Genomic DNA, 18,288 nt, shown 5'->3' with positions numbered 1-18,288 from the left:
AGGTGATTCAGAAAACAAACTCAAAATTGTCATTTTATCCGGCTTTGAACATTTCTAAGAATACCCTGAACATTGGCAATAGCCATTACCACATAGTATAATTATGCTATTTATAAGTTCTAATAAATGTCAACTGGTACTTTACTGACCAAAGGAGGTAAACAAAAAGAGAATCAAAACAGTCGAGAGTGTCTAAGCGTGTTATACCTTGTCACATTAAATCATAATGATCTACCCCCTTCAACCCAACGTGCTTCTGCACTCTGTTAAATACTTATAAGGCAGAACTATGTGAGCCATGGCACTTAGACAGTGCAAGGTCATACAAATGTTTTGAGTGAGAGGGCCATTTGACAGGTAGCTGGGGTATATTTGTAAAGTTTCATATCTGGTTGTCATGCATGACTTCTGAGGGTGGAATGTCGTGAGGACAAGGACGGAAATTGCTTTTTAACCCCTGTTTCCTCAGAGCCAGAGTCAAGAGAGAGGACATACTATAATAGATATGCTGTGTCCAAGAATTACAGTAAAATAGTTTCCAGTGAAGCCCATCGTCCTACCTATGGCTGCACCATAGTAGAGTGAGATCTCGCGAGGTGGCAGTGCTCTTTCCCAGATAACGAACTCATCGAAGGCACCAGTTACATAGTGACCATATGCTCTGTTGCTCTGTGCGTTGCCTGTTCCAATGACAAGGTCAGGGTAAGGTTCTCCATAGTTCTCTGAGACCATGCCATCTGTGTCACCAGCAGTGAAGGTCCCATTGGTGAAGACCTTCAGGCCATCCTTTTTTGTCCACGTGAAGAGAATGTGGGTCCAGAAAGGTCCTAAAAAACGAAGTTATGCTTTGTAAGTATGTGTGATTAGAGGAAAATAAAGAAAATGGGGTATGATGAAAAACTGAGCAGGACACAGAACAGCATATTTTAATATAGCTTTTTATGCACTGTTACTGTTGATAGTGACATGGAAATGTACTAACTTATTCAGAAACCCAAATATATTGTGATAACTGTCTGTATCATCCAGAATCAGCAAATCCTAACATGTGAGAAGCTGGAAGCAGAAATATTTACAATTTGGTAGAAACAGACTAAAGTCTATGGACATGCTAGCAGGTGTCAGCATGCCATCATGCTCCAATAAAATGCAAACATGCTTAGGTTTAGCATACTGTTTGCCTGTTCATTAGCTTAGTTCAGAATTTTACCATGCTAATATTTGCTGAATAAGTTTATAACATCAACGAAAAAGGAAGCTACCTAAGTAAAAAATGGCTGTAAATGCAAATTGCTAACCAAAAAAGTTTTTGATTCATTTACAGGCGAGCAATTAGTCATTGACTTTAGCTCAAACAAAGTAGTTGTCAAAAAGTCAATCCTGTGAACCCACATGTACTCGAGACCAAGGTCTGTTTTGGTCCTGCAAGCTCTCTCCATTACATTTTACACTACAAAGAACTTACTTGCCCTTGTATCTCTGAACTGAATTGACAATGAGTTGAGTCCCATTAGACAACACATGTGAAAACACTTCCACCAGAGGAGCAAAACAGCCAAAACCACATCTCAGTTGTGGTTAGAATATGAACCATATGTGCCAAAGACCACCCCTACTTAAATGTTAACTCTTGCTTTCACTTCTGTAGGCTAGACAATTACAGTAAAATGTAACATTGTTAGCCTTTAGTGTTGTAATTAAAGTAAAAGCATGAAGTATTAGCATCAAAATGTACCTAAAATAGAAAATTACCTAGGTACTCATTCTAATCAACCAACTATTCAGTATAATATACTATATAAGGCTTATTTTATTATACCGAATTATGAAGGCATTTTGTGTATTTATCACTTGCAGTTGGTACTGTGCATATATAAATTCTGCTGTATATAAATATGTGCTTGTGAATTTCATGGGATCAATAACCTTTTGACTTAAACTGTAACGAGACAAAAACAACTTTTCAGGTGACTGTATTTCTTTTTCTCTTTTTTATCTGAATCTTTAAATGATCAGATAAATGTTGTGGAGCTAAATGAAAGCTACAATATGAAGTGGGATAGATGTACTACAAAAAAATTCAAGTAGAAGTATCTCACTAGTTATTGTCCACCAGGTACACTCTTTTAGGTAGATCATTAAGGATAAAGCAGGTAAAGTCCTATGTATTTCAAATGCTTGATCGCTGATGGTTACTCCGTATACCTGCCTATACTCTCCACTACACCACTTCTCAAAGGTTTTCTTCACACTTCAGGGAAACCTGACAAATGTCCTGAAACATCAACATGTCACATTGTATGAGAACCAGATGACCCCTGTAACTGAACGCTTGAACCTTAATTGAGTTATGATTCTGTGGACACAACCTTGAGTAATTGCAGCAAAAACCAAGATGAGAGAAGTAATTTGAGAACTAAATCCTGGCATGTAAAAGTTTCACTTAACGTTATCCCTCATTTATTTTTTCCCCATTATGTCAAAATAGATTAACCAGATCATTTCATTTTTAAAATTTGTAATTTCAGAATTCAAAGTATTAGTCACACTCGGATTGTTGTTTCAAAATCGTATCCAACCTGACGTTTAGTAACAACAAAACGTTATTGTATTTACAGTAAGAAGGAAATGACAGCATCTTATTTCGCGTCCATATTAATTGTATGTTTTGTGATATAGCAAAAGATTTATGAAATGTACCTTCGACTTGCCAAATCAACTGCCAGCGGCTACATCTGGTTTCAGTTGACCAAACCATGAATGCAATTACATAACTAACAATTTATGGTTGAAGAAAACAAAATAAAGTTTTTAAAAGAAATACATTCCTAATTGATGCCTATGGGAAATTTAGCTTCGTGCGAAACAAAAGAAATGGATCCAAAGTACCTGGAACTTTGATGTGGACCCTCCATCGGTGGTTGTTGCCTCGAGTGTAAAACTCCACGTATCCTCCAAAGGGATTGGTGTAGACCGAGAAGCCATTAGAGATAACTTTCCCTCCAGACGCTACAGCAAAACGGGACTCTGACTCGTGGTTTTTCCAGAAAAAGGAGAAGGTAATCCCTAGAGAGAATAAAATAATAATCGTAATCAATACAATAGAGCGCTGAAAAATGGGTTGAAAATAAATAGTTTTGCTGAATCATCATGTGCATAAACATCAGTTCACTTACCCTCAGGACCGCACCAAGTAGGGTCACTAATACATGAGTTCTGGTAGTTTCCAAAGTGGAGAAAAGTACCACCATTATCTCCATTCAGAAAGATGCCCTTATTGACCATTCCTTCAACAATGTCTACAGCAGAGCAGAAATGAAAGACATCATTTTGCTTGAAAGTTACGAGCAGTGTCAGCTAGCCAGTATTTGTATTTGTTTGCCAAAACGTTCCAGATGTTCAGTTGTATGTTGATCCAACAAATCAAATTATACAAAGTCCTTTTATGGTCAAATAATCATAAATTGTTTTTATGCAAATAATGAACATGAGGGTTTTATAGCTTTCTGGGTATCTCATAAAATAATACAAAGTCTTATTGTTAATATTATGTAATATATTGCAACTCTGGTTTAACAAAAGCTTATAACAATGACTGACAAATAATGAAAAGGCCAAGAATTTCTCATGTCATGCTGCACGGACAAAACACAGAACAAGGTGAAATGTGTGAAACGCTGTGTAGATGCAGAAAAAACAACAGGGAGTGGGTGGGTGGGTGGGTGGGTGATGCACAAATTAATTTCAGTGAGCGGAAAGTGATTGATCCTCACCTACTGTTGCAGAAATGTTAGTGTAGGCAGAGTCATTGGTATACACATAGGAAGAGTTATGGGAGGAAGGGAGCACAGTGTGGTTGTGGATTCTGAGAGCTGGACAAAGACAATGGAGAAAAACAGTGATTCACACCTAGACAGACACATAACAGAAGACAGTGAGAGGAGGACAGTAGGAGGGACGTGGTGCGCAGGTATAAGACGGAGTGATGCTGAGCTGAGTGCACAGTGGCAAAATGGTTTGGCTCTTTTCCTCTTTACTTGAGGGTTTTCCTTAACTCAGTGTGACTCCACACATCAAACTCAAGTCTATACCTGATCCCTCTACAACTTTAACATTTTTAATGAAAACTTGCAATGACTTTAGTGACAACAGGGCTGTAAACTCAATGCATGTGGAGTAACTTCAAGTCCTGCAGCTTCTACCAACTCATCATGGGATATTGCATGTTAAGTATTGCAGCACTTTAAATAATAATACTCAACACGCCAGGTTACAATATACAATACAAACACTTTGAACACACATATAACAAGCATAATGGATGTGGCTGGAAGGTGGGTGGTGAAAAACAATTCAAGACCATGCAGAGTGCAAGACATTTAGGTGTTGCATTCCTACGAGTACACATAGTCTGTTTATTTATGCACATACTTATGTTACTTCCGTTAACATAACCTGGTCTGTTTCCAATCTGGTCCCACAGCTCATGGATTCCATCCACAGCATCGAGAGGCCAATAATGAGAAGCCGTGGCCAACACCTTCAGGCCTGCGCGAGAGTACATGGGTTAACAAGCATCCAGAAAGGGCTTTCCCCCAATCAAGCTCTGTCCCATTACTCAAAATCTATTTTCCTGGCATTCCTTTTTGGAATTTGAGGGGATTAAAAGATTGATAATAATGAACTCAACAGCTGTAAAAGATATGCGACACGACTCTATTAATGAGTAGGGCAGTGACCAAATCAAAAACATTCTCAGGTTTGGCAATGAGCAGACGGTGAAAACGTTAACAGTGTGTATTTCTGTTTCAATATGTAGCTGTTAAATGTCACCTTATTTCAACTTGGCAACTTATTACAGTATGGAAAAAGATAAGCAATCACATTATCACCCATACAGTACAGAATTCATTACTACCTGGATGCTTCGCAGGTAGTACCACTTGAGCATAAACCTGTGAAGAAATCAATTGTATTTTTAAAGTCTGCTATACAACAGTGACAGACCTTATGTATTTCATCTTCAACAAGACAAGGAAATGATATTTCTCTTTGGGATTATCACATAGTATGCCATGAAATACAAAGGATCTTCAATTTGGAATACCAGTCAATCACTCTCAGTATTGACGCTTAATATGAAGAAACACAGAGGCTCAGTATGTCTGTTTCTGTTTGTATGCATGCAGCATATTTATGAATGTATTACTGTTAATTCAATTGTTTAAACATTTATTTCCTTATATCATAATGTTAAGATAACAAAAATCTACAGCATTATGATGAATTGCAACACCTTTAGGGCAGGTTTTACTGTAAGCCTATCCTGCTTTTTGTTATATACTTTGTCTTAGTAAACTACACTAAAATATGCATAATATTAAAGGTCAACTTGCATTGTATGTGTTTAATAGCTTACCTTAATAAACGAGAGAAAAGCTGTAAAAAGAAGAATTTGCACAGATAATTCCATAGCTTTTGAAAAATGTGTTATAAACCTACAGTCTTTGAAAAAAAAAAAAAAGGAAAAAGGAAACAACGACCACTGTTAAATCCCCAAATAAATATGTCTCCGGGAGGAGCCAATCATTATTCCAAGATGTGAAAACTTCTGATCAGTCCATGTGTCCAAACTTAGAAATATAGATACATAACAAAAACAGCACTATAATTAAAAAAAAAAAATAAATTCAGTGTTCTGGCATGAGGCAAAACAACTTTAGAAGCTCCCCTTTCATGATAAAAAAGTTAACACCATGTTCCACTTCCAAGCAAAACCGTAATCCGTAATCTTTATCCCTACAGTGGACTACTTTCTGAGTTTCTGTGGCTGATCTGGATATGGCAAGGAGCGGAGAAGCTCCGGACTGCCTTGTTGTACTGAACGTGGGAATTGCAAAGCGTGATGTAATTTTTGGATCTTCTGAGGAGGGGCGTTGGAACAGTGCGTAAATGGCATTACTTGTGCGTAATTGGATATATGCAGGGAATGAATGAGATCAGGATTAGCACTGTGCGATCCAAATTCTGTTTAGATTTTTTTTTAAAACAAAAAAACGTATTAGGCTAATGTGTGGTCTTGTGACTGGTTTGGATGGTTGGTTAAATTATAGGACAACACCCAACAACAGAACCAGACAGGGACGGTTCTGTTGTTGGAGAATCAATATCTGCAACACAAATTATAACTTTGGATTGGTGACCTGGTGGGTTTGGTTTATTTAACGAGTCAAATATTAACTCAATATCATAACTTACTTTACAATGGTAGAGCCTGCACACAAATCAGTAGAATTTCAAAGTGTTAAGTGAGATGTCAGTCTTATTTCGACTTTTTTATTCTGTCACATTTGTTTGTGAAATGCTCAATTTGGAGGATACCGTTTGGAGGATACCCACAATTTGGGAATCATCGTTATCGCCGCCAGTCTGCCAACTGTCAGAAATATCAAGGTAAACAGCGTCACCGTGTGGCTAAAGGAAAACCAGTTAAGTAGCCACCCAGCTCAATTATTTATTACTCTTTCTCGTATAACTTCCCGGTGATGTGTTCTTAAAATAATATTCAACATATGATAAAACATATTATAGCCCAATCACTAATGAGTGTGTCACGTGGTAGCCTACTTAATATGATTATCATAATGATCAAATGTAATTGAAGGTGGTGACTATTTCCCCCCTATGGGAGAGAGAGAGAGAGAGATGGAGAGAATAGACAGCGAGAGAGGGAGAGGCGGATCCCAGCGAAGGAGATATTGTGGATCTGTTACAGGCGCTTGTTCAGTAAGACATTTCGACATAGAGTAAACGCGAGTCACTTTGGCCTTTTTTGTTGTTGAACTTTAACTTTTACGAGCTGTATTTTGGACCCCGTTTTGATGAATTTAAACTTTTTGTCTTATCTTTTACGTCAATACCGCGGTTAAAGTAGGCCTACGTATCTCAAATCGACCACCATCTTGACCCTCAGTGCACAGTAAGGTGTCTCAGTGTTACTCTACACATGGAGAATTACAGGATGATAGTGGAATTTTACTAGAATTATCCTGGCAGGAGACGAGCTGATCGTTGTGATGAAGGATCGACTGGCTGAACTGACTGCTGTGAGTGTCTTTTCTCGCTTTACACCTTGACAGGTAAAACACCCTGCATTGAAAGTCAGTCACATTCATATTCCCCACTACAGAGTAGGACACGAGGAGAGGAGGATGTTGCAGTGGCAGTGGAAAGAGATGGCTTCATGGAGAGTTTTTTCAGAAGGGTGGGTATCACTGCAACTTCCAGGATGTGTGCACAGGTTGAACTCAAGATACTGATGTGTTATTTATGCATTAAGGTGGAAGAAGTCAGAGGACTCATTGATAAGATTTCCTACCAAGTTGGAGAGGTGAGGAAGATGCACAGCATGATCCTGTCTGAACCCAACCCACATGACAGTAAGTGTGGGTTTTTATAAAGCTATAGCAAGGAGACAGAAGGCGGTTTAATTCAAATGTTAATATGTTAAAGTTATCATGGTTAGGGATGTTGTGCATAAAGTGAACTGCTTGGCTGGAGTTTGCCTTTTGAGGCACATAGGGAGAAAGTCACTTCCTTTGTAACATTTTCCTCCTCGTCAATGATTGGCTGCTCGGCTGGAAACCTGTGAAGGAAACAGCTTTGTTTTGCTACAAAACGCATAGACCATTGTATTATGGGCTCTGAATTGTTCTATGAGCCACAATTTCACATTCATGGATCAATCATTCTGTCATTTGCAGATTGTTTTCTGGCTCCAGTATAATTTATATTACTAATCAGATTCAGGTTCAAAGTATGTATAATGGTTTAAAGCTCTATAATAGCAGAGGTTAAGGAAGTGTTTTAAGTAAAAGTACAAATATATTAGCATCAAAATATAAAAGTACACATTATGCAGAAAGGTTGTTTTTTTAGAATAATGTTTATTATATCACTGGATTATCACTAGTGATCCTTTAATGTGATCACTCACTTTAAATTGCAACCTGGCAAAGGTGGTGCCAATATTAATGACTTTTTATACTGCCATGTCCCTTAATCCTTAATAGAACATCATAACATAAAATGGAAATACTCAAGGTAAATCATGAGGTTCTTGTACCTAACTGAAGAATATCGCTTGAGTAAATGTACTTAGTTACTTTCCACTACTGTATATTAGCGAGAACAGTGTTACTACTGGTTGTACTCAGGTCCTGGCTCAGTTCAGTGTGTAAGCCTGAGGACTCTGCACGACAAAGAGCCAGTTTACAGTGCCATGGCATCATCAGTGAATAAGCTCAATGTAACACAGTGCAGCGTTTAAGATCCATGACGAGGAAAAGGCCTCCAGGGAAAGAAACAAAGAGCTAGTGCTTTGTTCTGTCGTGTGACCTCTGCAATATTGCCACAGTGTTGTTGCCAAGTTACAAGATGAAATCACAGTAAAACCAATATTTACAGGAGAGTGAGGAACAGCAATTAGAGAGATGACATGATTTTTCCGAATCACAAAACCATGTCTGACGTGTTTCCCATTTATTTTCATTTGAAGGAACAAAGGACCAACTGGATGCTCTGACCAACGATATCAAAGGGAACGCAAACGTGGTGCGGACTAAACTAAAATGTGAGTTGATCAATGACGCACACTTGTGTATTGACTGCATCTCACAGGCTGATGCCATCTGCTGTTGTGTAATGAATCATGACTCTCACTCCGCAGCCATGGAGCAAAGTATGCCTAAAGATGATGCAGCTAACAGGTCCTCTGTTGACTTCAGGATACAGAAAACACAGGTCAGGAAACAGATTAATGAAAGGCCAAATCCGCAGAAGCACACATACATATCCTGCTCATACACGAGCCGTCTGTCATTGTACACAAACATCAGGAGGGACATATTTTTGGATAGATGTATCCACAGTATACACAAATAAGGGATATTATAATTATCTACTGTGAAATGTCTAAATTTACCTGCAACATTCAATATTTTACAGCATGTATTCTTAAATTGCCAATATTTATTTTGTTTGAGTGTCTTGTAGCGAAGTTCCCTTTAAATGAATTCAAGCAGTTAACATAACTGCTTTGTTAGATAATATGTTTTAAAACACTGAAGTCTGAAATGTCCACATTCCTGCTGTTGTGTTTTGACTTGCCTTCAGCACACAGTTCTGGCCAGGAAGTTTGTGGAGGTCATGACCCAGTACAATGAGACTCAAGTGTCCTTTCGGGAAAGAAGCAAAGGAAGGATCCAGAGACAGCTGGAGATAAGTAAGTGAAACATAATGTACTCCATGAACCCTTATAAGGCCAGGAACTATGGGCTATATTTTGAAGTTGTCTTTGAAGCTGTAAAGCAGTAATACTGATTGTATATTGTAGCTACAAAAAGGAAATCTTTTTTTAACACTTCAATGGCTTGAAATTGTAAAACTTTGAACAGGATTCAGGAAACAGACAGCTCCCGTTTCCTGTCATGTTCACTGGACACACGTTTGATAAACAGACACCAGCAGCAGGGCAGGATTTGTCTGTTTTTTGGTTTCTTTGAGAATAAGCCCTCTGTTTTGCACAAAGCAAAGTAACAATTTATCACATCCAAATACCATATTCTCCATGTTTTGTGACTTTAGCTGGAACCTAAATCAGCAGTAATGTAATAATAGAATTGATCAAATAATCCAGTAGAGCAACAACCAGTTACAAAAAAGACTAAACAAGCTGGTTTATATTACCATCCCTGGATGTTGTTCGCCCATCTTCTGTTTTGGGAAAAATATTGTTTCTTCTCCCCCCAACATTACTCCCCACCCAGTGCCTCAAAACCCTCCGTGATCACTCTTTAACTCCTGTGCGAGCGATGTGAACGCCAACACTCTCCTGGTGCTCCAGGCTCCTACAGTCCAGGCAGTAAAACTGACAGCATCTACAGTTAGCAGTTAATGTTCATTTAGTAACAAGCAAATCCTTCTGTCTATCAGGAAACTCCGTAAATCAAAGCCGGAGAACTTGAATAATATCAGAAATATGATCCAGTTTCACCAAAATCAACTGAGTGCCTTAAATCCTAATGCACTTCTGGTGGGGGACTGTATGACCTGCTCCCTAAAGTAACATAGAACTGGCCTTCAGGGCACAGAGTGAGTGTGACAGAGGCACCACTCTCCCTAGTGCAAGTCACTGTATCATCAAAATGATGTTGAAACAGTTTTTTGAAGGGAAAAATTGTTACATACATAATATTGCTTTAATAGGATGTGTGGAATAGCAACACCTTCAGAATCAACATTTAGTCAATGTTGGATAATAGCACAGTAAAACCTGCAATATCAACTTTAGGTATATCAGAATAAAATAACTGTATTCATTCCTTGGGGAAATTGGGTAAATAAACATGTAGGTGTATTAGCATTCAGAGGTTCATTAGTTTTAACCTGGGTTGAATTTTTTTTTTTTTATGTAACCAGAATAAACTGACGTTTACACAATTTTCCAGTGTTGGTCATCACCGATCAGCAATACGGTGACAAACTGTAAAAATCGTCTGTATCAGTTTCTTTGTATCATGCACATGTGTAACACGAGACCATAGTGAACAGAAAAAAAATAGGATTGTCTCTCATAGTCCCTGCGGTCGGCATTAATGAGAGGCTCCATTTCTCTCGCTGCTGACGGGAGAGACTGATACTGGAGACGCCTCGTTGTGTTTGTGTTGCCAGGGAAACGGGCAGAGGACGCAGCGGCTGGTGAAACATTTCACCTGCCTTTAACACTGCCACATGAACCTCGGCCGATACTGTTGTGGACTCACACTATTCATTGACACCCTTCAGAAGTTATACTTCTTAGCCGGATGTGTAATGGTGGTGGGTTTTGCTTTGTTTGGCTCTGTCCCTCTGAGGAGTAGCCATTGAAACAGGTGTGTGACATACAGTATGCACCTGCACAGAGGTCTGTCTCTCCAGGGAGGGGGTGGTACAACAGGAGGCTCGACTCCAGGAAAAGAAAGCTTTCTGTTTATAGAGTTTCAGCAGCTGTTTCTCTGTGAGGGCTGGGCACTTCCTTTGTTCCTCAGACGCTTCTAATCTTAGTCACAAAGCAATCCTTTTCTGCAAATAAACGGGGAACAGCAGGAGCTGCCAACAAATAAACATGTAATTATCACAATTAGCAATCTACTGATAAATACCTTGTTAACAAATGTGGATATTTGTAGTTTAAGATTCAGCTTGCTTTGTAATTCAATGGTTCCCAACCATTTTCCTTAATGGACCCCTTTTTCTTGCATTGAGTAAACCGATGATTCTTGACTGAGTAACATATTTTATGGTATTTCAGTATTATATTGAATGCATATCAAAAATAATTCAGAAAAAACTGATAAACTACAATTCATACAGAAAAAAAGTACACACACATTTTAGTCAGATCTATTCCTGTGGATGTTGCATCAGACAAATAAAATGAATAAACAATAAAATATACTTAATAAGCTTTTTTATTTTAAAATGAAATACTGTGATTCTTCTTAGTTGAGAGGTTAGGCTCTGTTTACATAACAGAGTATAACACAAAGTTGTCTCAGACCCCTTAAAATCTACATATCTCACCACTTGTCAGTGCACTTTATGTACCAACAGCAGGTACAGTAGGTTTGGTTGGTATTGTTGGATAATCATAGCTGGATTTTTTTGTATTATTTTAGCTGGAAGAGCAACCACCAATGAAGAACTAGAGGCCATGTTAGAAAGTGGAAAACCATCAATCTTCACATCTGATGTAAGTTTTATCATGCTTTACTGAGCATTGTTTTTGCAGCTTTATTAAAGTCCATGGTTAAAATATGTTACTGCCATCTGGTGGTGGTTGAGGTGTCAATCATTTGGGGTGGTGTAATGTGTTGCCAGGTCTTTTTCTTTTTTCTTTTTTACAAGTACAGCTGGGAACATGTGTTTGGTGTTTTTGGATGAGGTTTATCACCTTGTGTCTCTTTGTTTCTCCCTCAGATCATCTCTGACTCCCAGATCACTCGTCAAGCACTAAATGAGATAGAGTCTCGACACCAGGACATCATACGCCTGGAGACAAGCATCAGAGAGCTGCATACAATGTTTATGGACATGGCAATGCTGGTAGAAACTCAGGTAATGACTAAATGGAAAAGTTTGTAGGTAAAAGTTGTTTTATCAAAAGGAAACATAGTCTTATTAATCGTATAGTATCCTCTTAGTGATACTACCTCACATCTGACAGATACGCTATTAAAAGGTAGCCTGTATGTTTCTTTACGGATACTATCAACATAAAATCCAATATGAAAAGCATTTTGATCCTGTCATTTACAGGGGGATATGATTAACAACATTGAAAAGAATGTTTCGAATGCAGTGGAATACATATGTAGCGCAAAGGAAGAGACCAAAAAAGCAGTGAGATACCAGAAAAAATCTCGGAGGGTATGTGTCCCTTTCATATATTATTTCATACACACAGTTTTTTAGTTAACTTTAAAAAACGTCAATTATACAATGTATAAAGTCACAACTGAAAACTACCCCTATAAATCTGTAAAGTCCTTTTAATGGTACCATACTTTATTGAAGCTCAAATAACATCCTCCTCTTCACTTGGCAGAAATACATTATCCTGGCCTTTGCTCTGTTGATCCTGCTTGCTGTTATTGCACTAATTGTGGGCCTGTCTGTCGGACTAACCAAACCTCCTGTATGAGAACTACTGCGTCAGGTAACATATCATCCATAACTTCCTTAAACACATCGTTCATCCATCCATTAATCCATATATCCTTTAATTAACTTATTAATTCAGCTGCTCAATCGTTTAAAGGATTTGTAACACAGTTCTGACTCTTCTCCCTTTGACAGAAACTTCTTGGCCTTGCCGTGTTTGGGGGCGTCGCAGGTTTCCTCCTTTTACTCATCATAATAGTTGGAATCTTTGAGTGATGGACTTCATGAGTCACACCCTCACAGCAGTCAGCTGTAGTAAGCTTGTGTTGAGATTAAACAGCTTCATAATAAGTCACTCACTATCCAACTGCTTTACAGAGAGGATCTTGAATAATGTGGGGGATTGACTTTGCACCAGTAATATCAGACCTCATGGCACAATGTTTTGGAGCAATACTTTATAACTAGAATAAAGCATTTTATGAGCAGACATCCCTTTCTCATGGCTGTGCAGCTGCACCATATGAGAAAAATATGCAATATGCAATAACACTGTTGAATATTGCAATACTGATAACACTTGCAATAAGAAAAATGATATGAAATAGTACTTATTCCTGAAAAATAGAAAGATAGTTACAGAAAGAAATAACGCAGTCTTTGGCAATGTTTGTATAACAAGTTAATATCGCAATGATTATTTAAAAAATCACACTTGTGTACAAATCTGAAGTCAGACTTATACACAAGTGTACGTTCTTTAATGCTGACATTTTTATGTGAAGTTTCAGACACTTCTTGGTATAATGACTTTAAAATGACTTTTTAAATGACATTACATTTTTAGAAATACGCTTGTTTGCCTTCTTGCCCAGAGTTAGATGAAAATATTTATACCACTCATGTCTGTTCAGTAAATATGATGATATCACTAGCTCCCCAATAGCTTAGCTTGAAGGCTTGAAACAGAAGCTCGCCTGGCTCAGCCAAAAGTAACAAATGTGGCATGTTGTGGGTTTACAGGGGGTTATGTGCCAAATTATTTCTTGGCCTGGTGCAGTGACTTCATAGTGTCATTGTTAGGTTGCAAGGCAACTAGCGGAGGCTCCATGAAGTCACTTCTCCTGGAACATAGCCCCTCGTAAAAAACACAATCTGTCACTTCTACACTTATGTTTGTGTGCAGATTAAACAAACAAGATATACTGTGGTAGTTTGTGAGCCCTGCAGATGAGGTCAGCTGATTTTGTTTACAATAGCAAGAGCCAGAGTAGCTGTTTACTTTAACTCTCATTCTTTGCACTAAGCTAAGGTAACCAGCTGGCTGCAGACTCACCGTTATCATATAGTGATGATGATAGTGGTCTCATATTTTTCTTGACCAGAAATGTTTTGTGAACGGCGAGCATCTTCTCAATATAAAAAATATATATTATGACAATTGTCTGTGTAAGTTGATTGTATAACTTCTTTTTACATCTTCAAGTGTATGTTCCTCATGTTATCCTGTCCTCTTGTGTATTTAATGAATTTATGCGAATCAAATGTCTATCTACTACAGCTCAGGAGAAAAAGAAAATAGTAACTTTACCTTAAGAAGAAAGAATATATTTATCATGCTAACCGTGTGTAATGACTGAAATATAATTTGTGAAAAAAGTCATGCTACAACGTAGGACTTTTGGATGATGTTATTTCAAGAGCACACATCTTAATTTTGATACATTTAATTATTTTGTATTTGTTTCTAAATTATATCTTGTATTTTATATTGAAACTGAATAATGAAGTCATGCAATAAAATATAAAGACAAAAGAATATTTTCAGAGTCTATTGTATATTTATTTGCTTTTTTGCGTTTTGCTAAAACAAGACACAGAACAGGAAGTGGTAGTATAGTTTATAGTGAGAATGCCAGTTTGAATAGGTGGGTTTTGAGTTGAGTTTTGAATGTTGTTATGGAATCTGACTGTCGGATATGTAGTGGCAGGGAGTACCAAAGTCTGGGTGCCGAGCAGCTGAAAGCTCGAGCAGCCATGGTGCTGAGGCGAGAGCTGGGGATGGAGAGTAGTCCAACGGAGGAAAAGCGGAGGATGTGGCTAAATGGCTAACACTTCTCAGTTTCTCAGACAGAATTAAAGTAATTTTTCATGTTCTTCAAACATCAAACATTTGGAGTTAATGTTTGTTTAGAGTAAACAGAAATAAGCTGAGGGTGCCGTTTACTTCAGGACTAATAAGCACTTTGTACAAAGCTCTTGACTTCTGTCTAATAAGGCAAATAAGATTAGTGGAGAAAGTAGAAGGAAGTCCCCTGAGGGCAAGTTCTTTTCTCTCTTTGAATCAGATCAAAGGACACTTCAGAGGTTCACTTAGAGCAAAATGCCAGTGTGTGTCTTAAAATCTGCATGCAAGTGTGTTTTTCAGGTCACAGAGCAAGAGAAACGAGATGTCAAGATGATTTGATTTGGATACAGACCTTTATTTGGATGAGTAATTTCTGTGGCAAGCTGTAGGTGTTAGAAGCTTTGGTAAATAGAGACGGTAAAATATGGAGGGTTGTTTATTCTAGTTTGTGTATATTTATACGAAAAACGCTATTGTGAAATTATTTTATATTGTACACAACATCCCATACTGTAGGCCGAATTGAGGATGATAGAAATGTGTTGCAGGTTGGTTTGCTATAATAATCAACAGACATATGAATACTTTTTACGTGGTGAAAAGGTTATTTTAAGACCATTTGCATCATTGACACATGAGAGTTAGCATAATGCATCACTACCTTTTCTGGATATAGTCTTCCTTAATGGCAATTCTAAAAACATGTAAAGTCATGTAGTCAGTCTCGCTTTGGCTTTTTTTCAATTGACCATATCTAACAGATTGAGGTTCTTTTCAATTTAATAGTTTTGCACACAAAAGATAAAAGTGTAAAATTACAACTGGGGTCTATGTTTCAATTTTTATAGTTATATGTTGTTTTGAATTGTCATATATTTATAACTTGTTTTTATTTTTCCAATTCTGCTATTTATTTAAATGTGTTGTTTTATTAATGATTGTCTTATCTCTTAGATTTATTGTTCATATTCTATAGACTTATTCTAATTCATTGTTGTTTTTTTTATTGTAGTATGTATTTTTTATATATTTCTTTTGTCTATTTTTGCATATTTGTAGTCAAAGTGTTTATATATTTCTTATTTCTAACATTTGTTGTTTACCATAGCTATACTCTAATGTCTATGTTTTTACATGCTTCTTTTTTTCTTTTAATTTCTCTGTCAATATATATTTTTCCAGTTTTTAAATTCAACTTGTTAGATTTATTCCACGCAAGGTTTTTATTTTTTTACTAACAAAGTTTGCTTTATCTGAACATTTATTTAGAAAATCACTGCCTGATTTTGATCCATTTATATCCTTGTGATTAGTCTTTGAGAAGAATATAAACCAATAATTATTTCTGACTATTTTTAGATATTTAACATATATGTGTTATGACTTTCACACTTTTACAATTTTTGGAAACTTTTTCATGCGTTATTGGGGGTATTTTTGAGACTTTATTCACATATTTTAGGACATCTTTCAGACAGGGATACGGACTACGTCTATTATGTCTATACTTTATTCCACCTTTCAAATGTTGTGATGTCTGAACACACTGCTGCTCCTGTAACGTAACAATTTCCGAATTTGGGATATAAAGTATCTATCTATCGAATTTATATAAATCTCACAATGAGGTAGGTTACTGGTACTTTTCATCAATGCATTGCTTTTGTCTGGCTTTAATCTTCACTGATTGGTTGAACACACTGAAATGACTGGCTATGCCAAACAGAAGGTGAGGCTCATTATCATATTGTAAAACGTGCGTTTTTACGTGCGAAATTACGCCCGTTAACACGCGTTTAAAAGCACATTTTTAGGTCGTGAGTATCTTGTTTTGGGCGCTCTAATACTGAACTAATTCTGGCTCCATAGTTAGTATTAATGCTAAACGTTAGCCTGGTGCGACCCCGGAACAAATATTCAAGGCTAGCTAGCTTATTTGCTAGTTACAGTATATCCCGCTATTTGACCAGTGTTGCTTCTTAAAAACATGTGTGTTGAATGTTAACACTAGATTTACTTACGTTACGTTGTGGTCTGAGGTCAGTGCCAGAGAAAGACAACACGCACCAGCTTACTTTTATTGGGGCATAACGGAAGCGTCTGCCACCCAGGTTTTTTCCACCAGGTAGAAGTAAAGAAGCGAACACACCTGTATTTACTCAATTACTGCATGGTTCTTGTTATTTTACATTTGTATCTTCATGGTTGTTTAAACTTTTTGTATTATGCTTTGAAAAAAAGCATTAGTTAAATGAGATGTTAAATAATAATGAAACGTCACACGATATCCCAATTAGCTTTTATGTTATATCAGACATTTTCACGAGTATACAGACTGATTTGGCCACTTCCGCATTGGTTTCCTATAATTGGAGGGGCATTTGAGGGTCTGTGATGAGAACTGCGACTTCTTTACACCAACATGTTCTTTCCAAAGCGGCAATCAGGTTGCTCAAACCACTTAACCTACACTGCTGGATATTTGTTCAGTTCAATCTTTAACTATACAAACCCTGTCACACTCCTAATGGTTACCAAATCACAGTTTCCTGAGCTGTGAACTTCACATGTGTTTGCGGGTTAAACCTACTCGGCCCTCACATTTCAAATGCTGCTAGATACTCTTGCATAATGAAATACAGAGGACTGTTTGGAATTACTAAATGGGCAGCAATCATTTATCTGAGCAATAACAAAAAACAGTGAAACTAATGCTATGATCTCTTAAAGTGAGCCACAAATCATCACATTATCTGGGTTGTGTAGAGGCTTCATAGCATTTGAATGCTGTAGAAAGACTTTTCTGTTACTGTGTGTGGTATATGAGTGATATTTTAAAAATGATAAATGAATAGCTTTGTACAAAAGAGCGCTTGGTCTTACTGGAATTAGAGCTGAAAGGGAAGGAAAATCAAACAGCTAATAGTCTCTTCTGCAGTGGTTTTGGAGAACGCTTGCCTGGATGGACCGGTGGAAACTGAACTGTCTCTGCTGGAGCCTGGCTTACCCTGCATCAGAGGTGGGTGGTAGTAAAATATGAAACAAGGTAAATTAAGAAACTCTACCCAATGTAAAGCCTGTAGCTACTGTAGATAATTAATTAAAATGAAATGTGTATTTGTAAGCTGTGGTCCAATTATGTCTACAATCTAAATGTGTTCTTACCTTTTAACTATCATGGTTTAAACCAGCTATACATTAGAACAGCTTTACATTTAATAAAGCAATACAAAACCTACACTTTTCATAATTTCTACATCTACACTGCTTACCTTTCCACATATATGCAATACAATAATAATTAAATTTCATGAACGACAAATAACAAAATAATATGCTTTAAGAGAAAATAAATGCATCCTCTAGTCTAAACAGTCAGTTAATTGCATGTTTTTTTCAAATCACCATAATATAATTTAAAAAGGTTTTATATTTCTATGAATGTCGTGCGACAGCTG

General features: G+C 37.2%; 3 protein-coding genes across 8 annotated transcripts in view; 2 read left to right on the top strand and 1 right to left on the bottom strand.

Moving 5' to 3' along the window:
• The window catches only part of adgrd1 (adhesion G protein-coupled receptor D1), a 39,308-nt gene extending 33,426 nt beyond the window's left edge, over nt 1–5,882 (bottom strand). For 3 of the 5 annotated variants that reach the window (XM_063896927.1, XM_063896929.1, XM_063896930.1), the window contains exons 1-7: nt 5,420–5,882; nt 4,919–4,955; nt 4,432–4,548; nt 3,774–3,872; nt 3,177–3,299; nt 2,890–3,066; nt 561–827 (exon numbers count right to left, since the gene is read on the bottom strand). In XM_063896927.1, coding sequence (XP_063752997.1) covers nt 561–827; nt 2,890–3,066; nt 3,177–3,299; nt 3,774–3,872; nt 4,432–4,548; nt 4,919–4,955; nt 5,420–5,473 — 874 coding nt within the window. In that variant the 5' untranslated portion in view covers nt 5,474–5,882. The remainder of the gene's footprint in view (nt 1–560; nt 828–2,889; nt 3,067–3,176; nt 3,300–3,773; nt 3,873–4,431; nt 4,549–4,918; nt 4,956–5,419) is intronic. The other 2 variants (XM_063896931.1, XM_063896932.1) reach the window with 2 other exon arrangements.
• Nucleotides 5,883–6,735: 853 nt separating this feature from the next.
• stx2b (syntaxin 2b) lies at nt 6,736–14,523 on the top strand. Of its 2 annotated transcripts, XM_063898092.1 has the most exons (11): nt 6,736–7,106; nt 7,190–7,264; nt 7,340–7,439; nt 8,558–8,632; nt 8,729–8,802; nt 9,175–9,283; nt 11,718–11,791; nt 12,019–12,156; nt 12,358–12,468; nt 12,647–12,757; nt 12,898–14,523. In XM_063898092.1, the coding sequence occupies exons 1-10, from the start codon at nt 7,077–7,079 to the stop codon at nt 12,740–12,742; spliced, it is 882 nt and encodes a 293-aa protein (XP_063754162.1). In that variant the 5' UTR covers nt 6,736–7,076; the 3' UTR covers nt 12,743–12,757; nt 12,898–14,523. The 2 variants fall into 2 exon arrangements, with proteins under 2 accessions (XP_063754162.1, XP_063754163.1); XM_063898093.1 differs by lacking the exon at nt 12,647–12,757.
• Nucleotides 14,524–16,501: 1,978 nt separating this feature from the next.
• rimbp2b (RIMS binding protein 2b) overlaps nt 16,502–18,288 on the top strand; it is an 80,883-nt gene continuing 79,096 nt past the window's right edge. Inside the window, exons 1-2 of the mRNA XM_063896810.1 lie at nt 16,502–16,559; nt 17,757–17,849. The gene's annotated coding sequence lies outside the window, so the exon portion shown is untranslated. The remainder of the gene's footprint in view (nt 16,560–17,756; nt 17,850–18,288) is intronic.

This window comes from Eleginops maclovinus, chromosome 12, assembly GCF_036324505.1.
Source record: "Eleginops maclovinus isolate JMC-PN-2008 ecotype Puerto Natales chromosome 12, JC_Emac_rtc_rv5, whole genome shotgun sequence".
Taxonomy (NCBI): Eukaryota; Metazoa; Chordata; class Actinopteri; order Perciformes; family Eleginopidae; genus Eleginops; species Eleginops maclovinus.
This window is presented reverse-complemented; position numbering and strand designations above follow the sequence as displayed.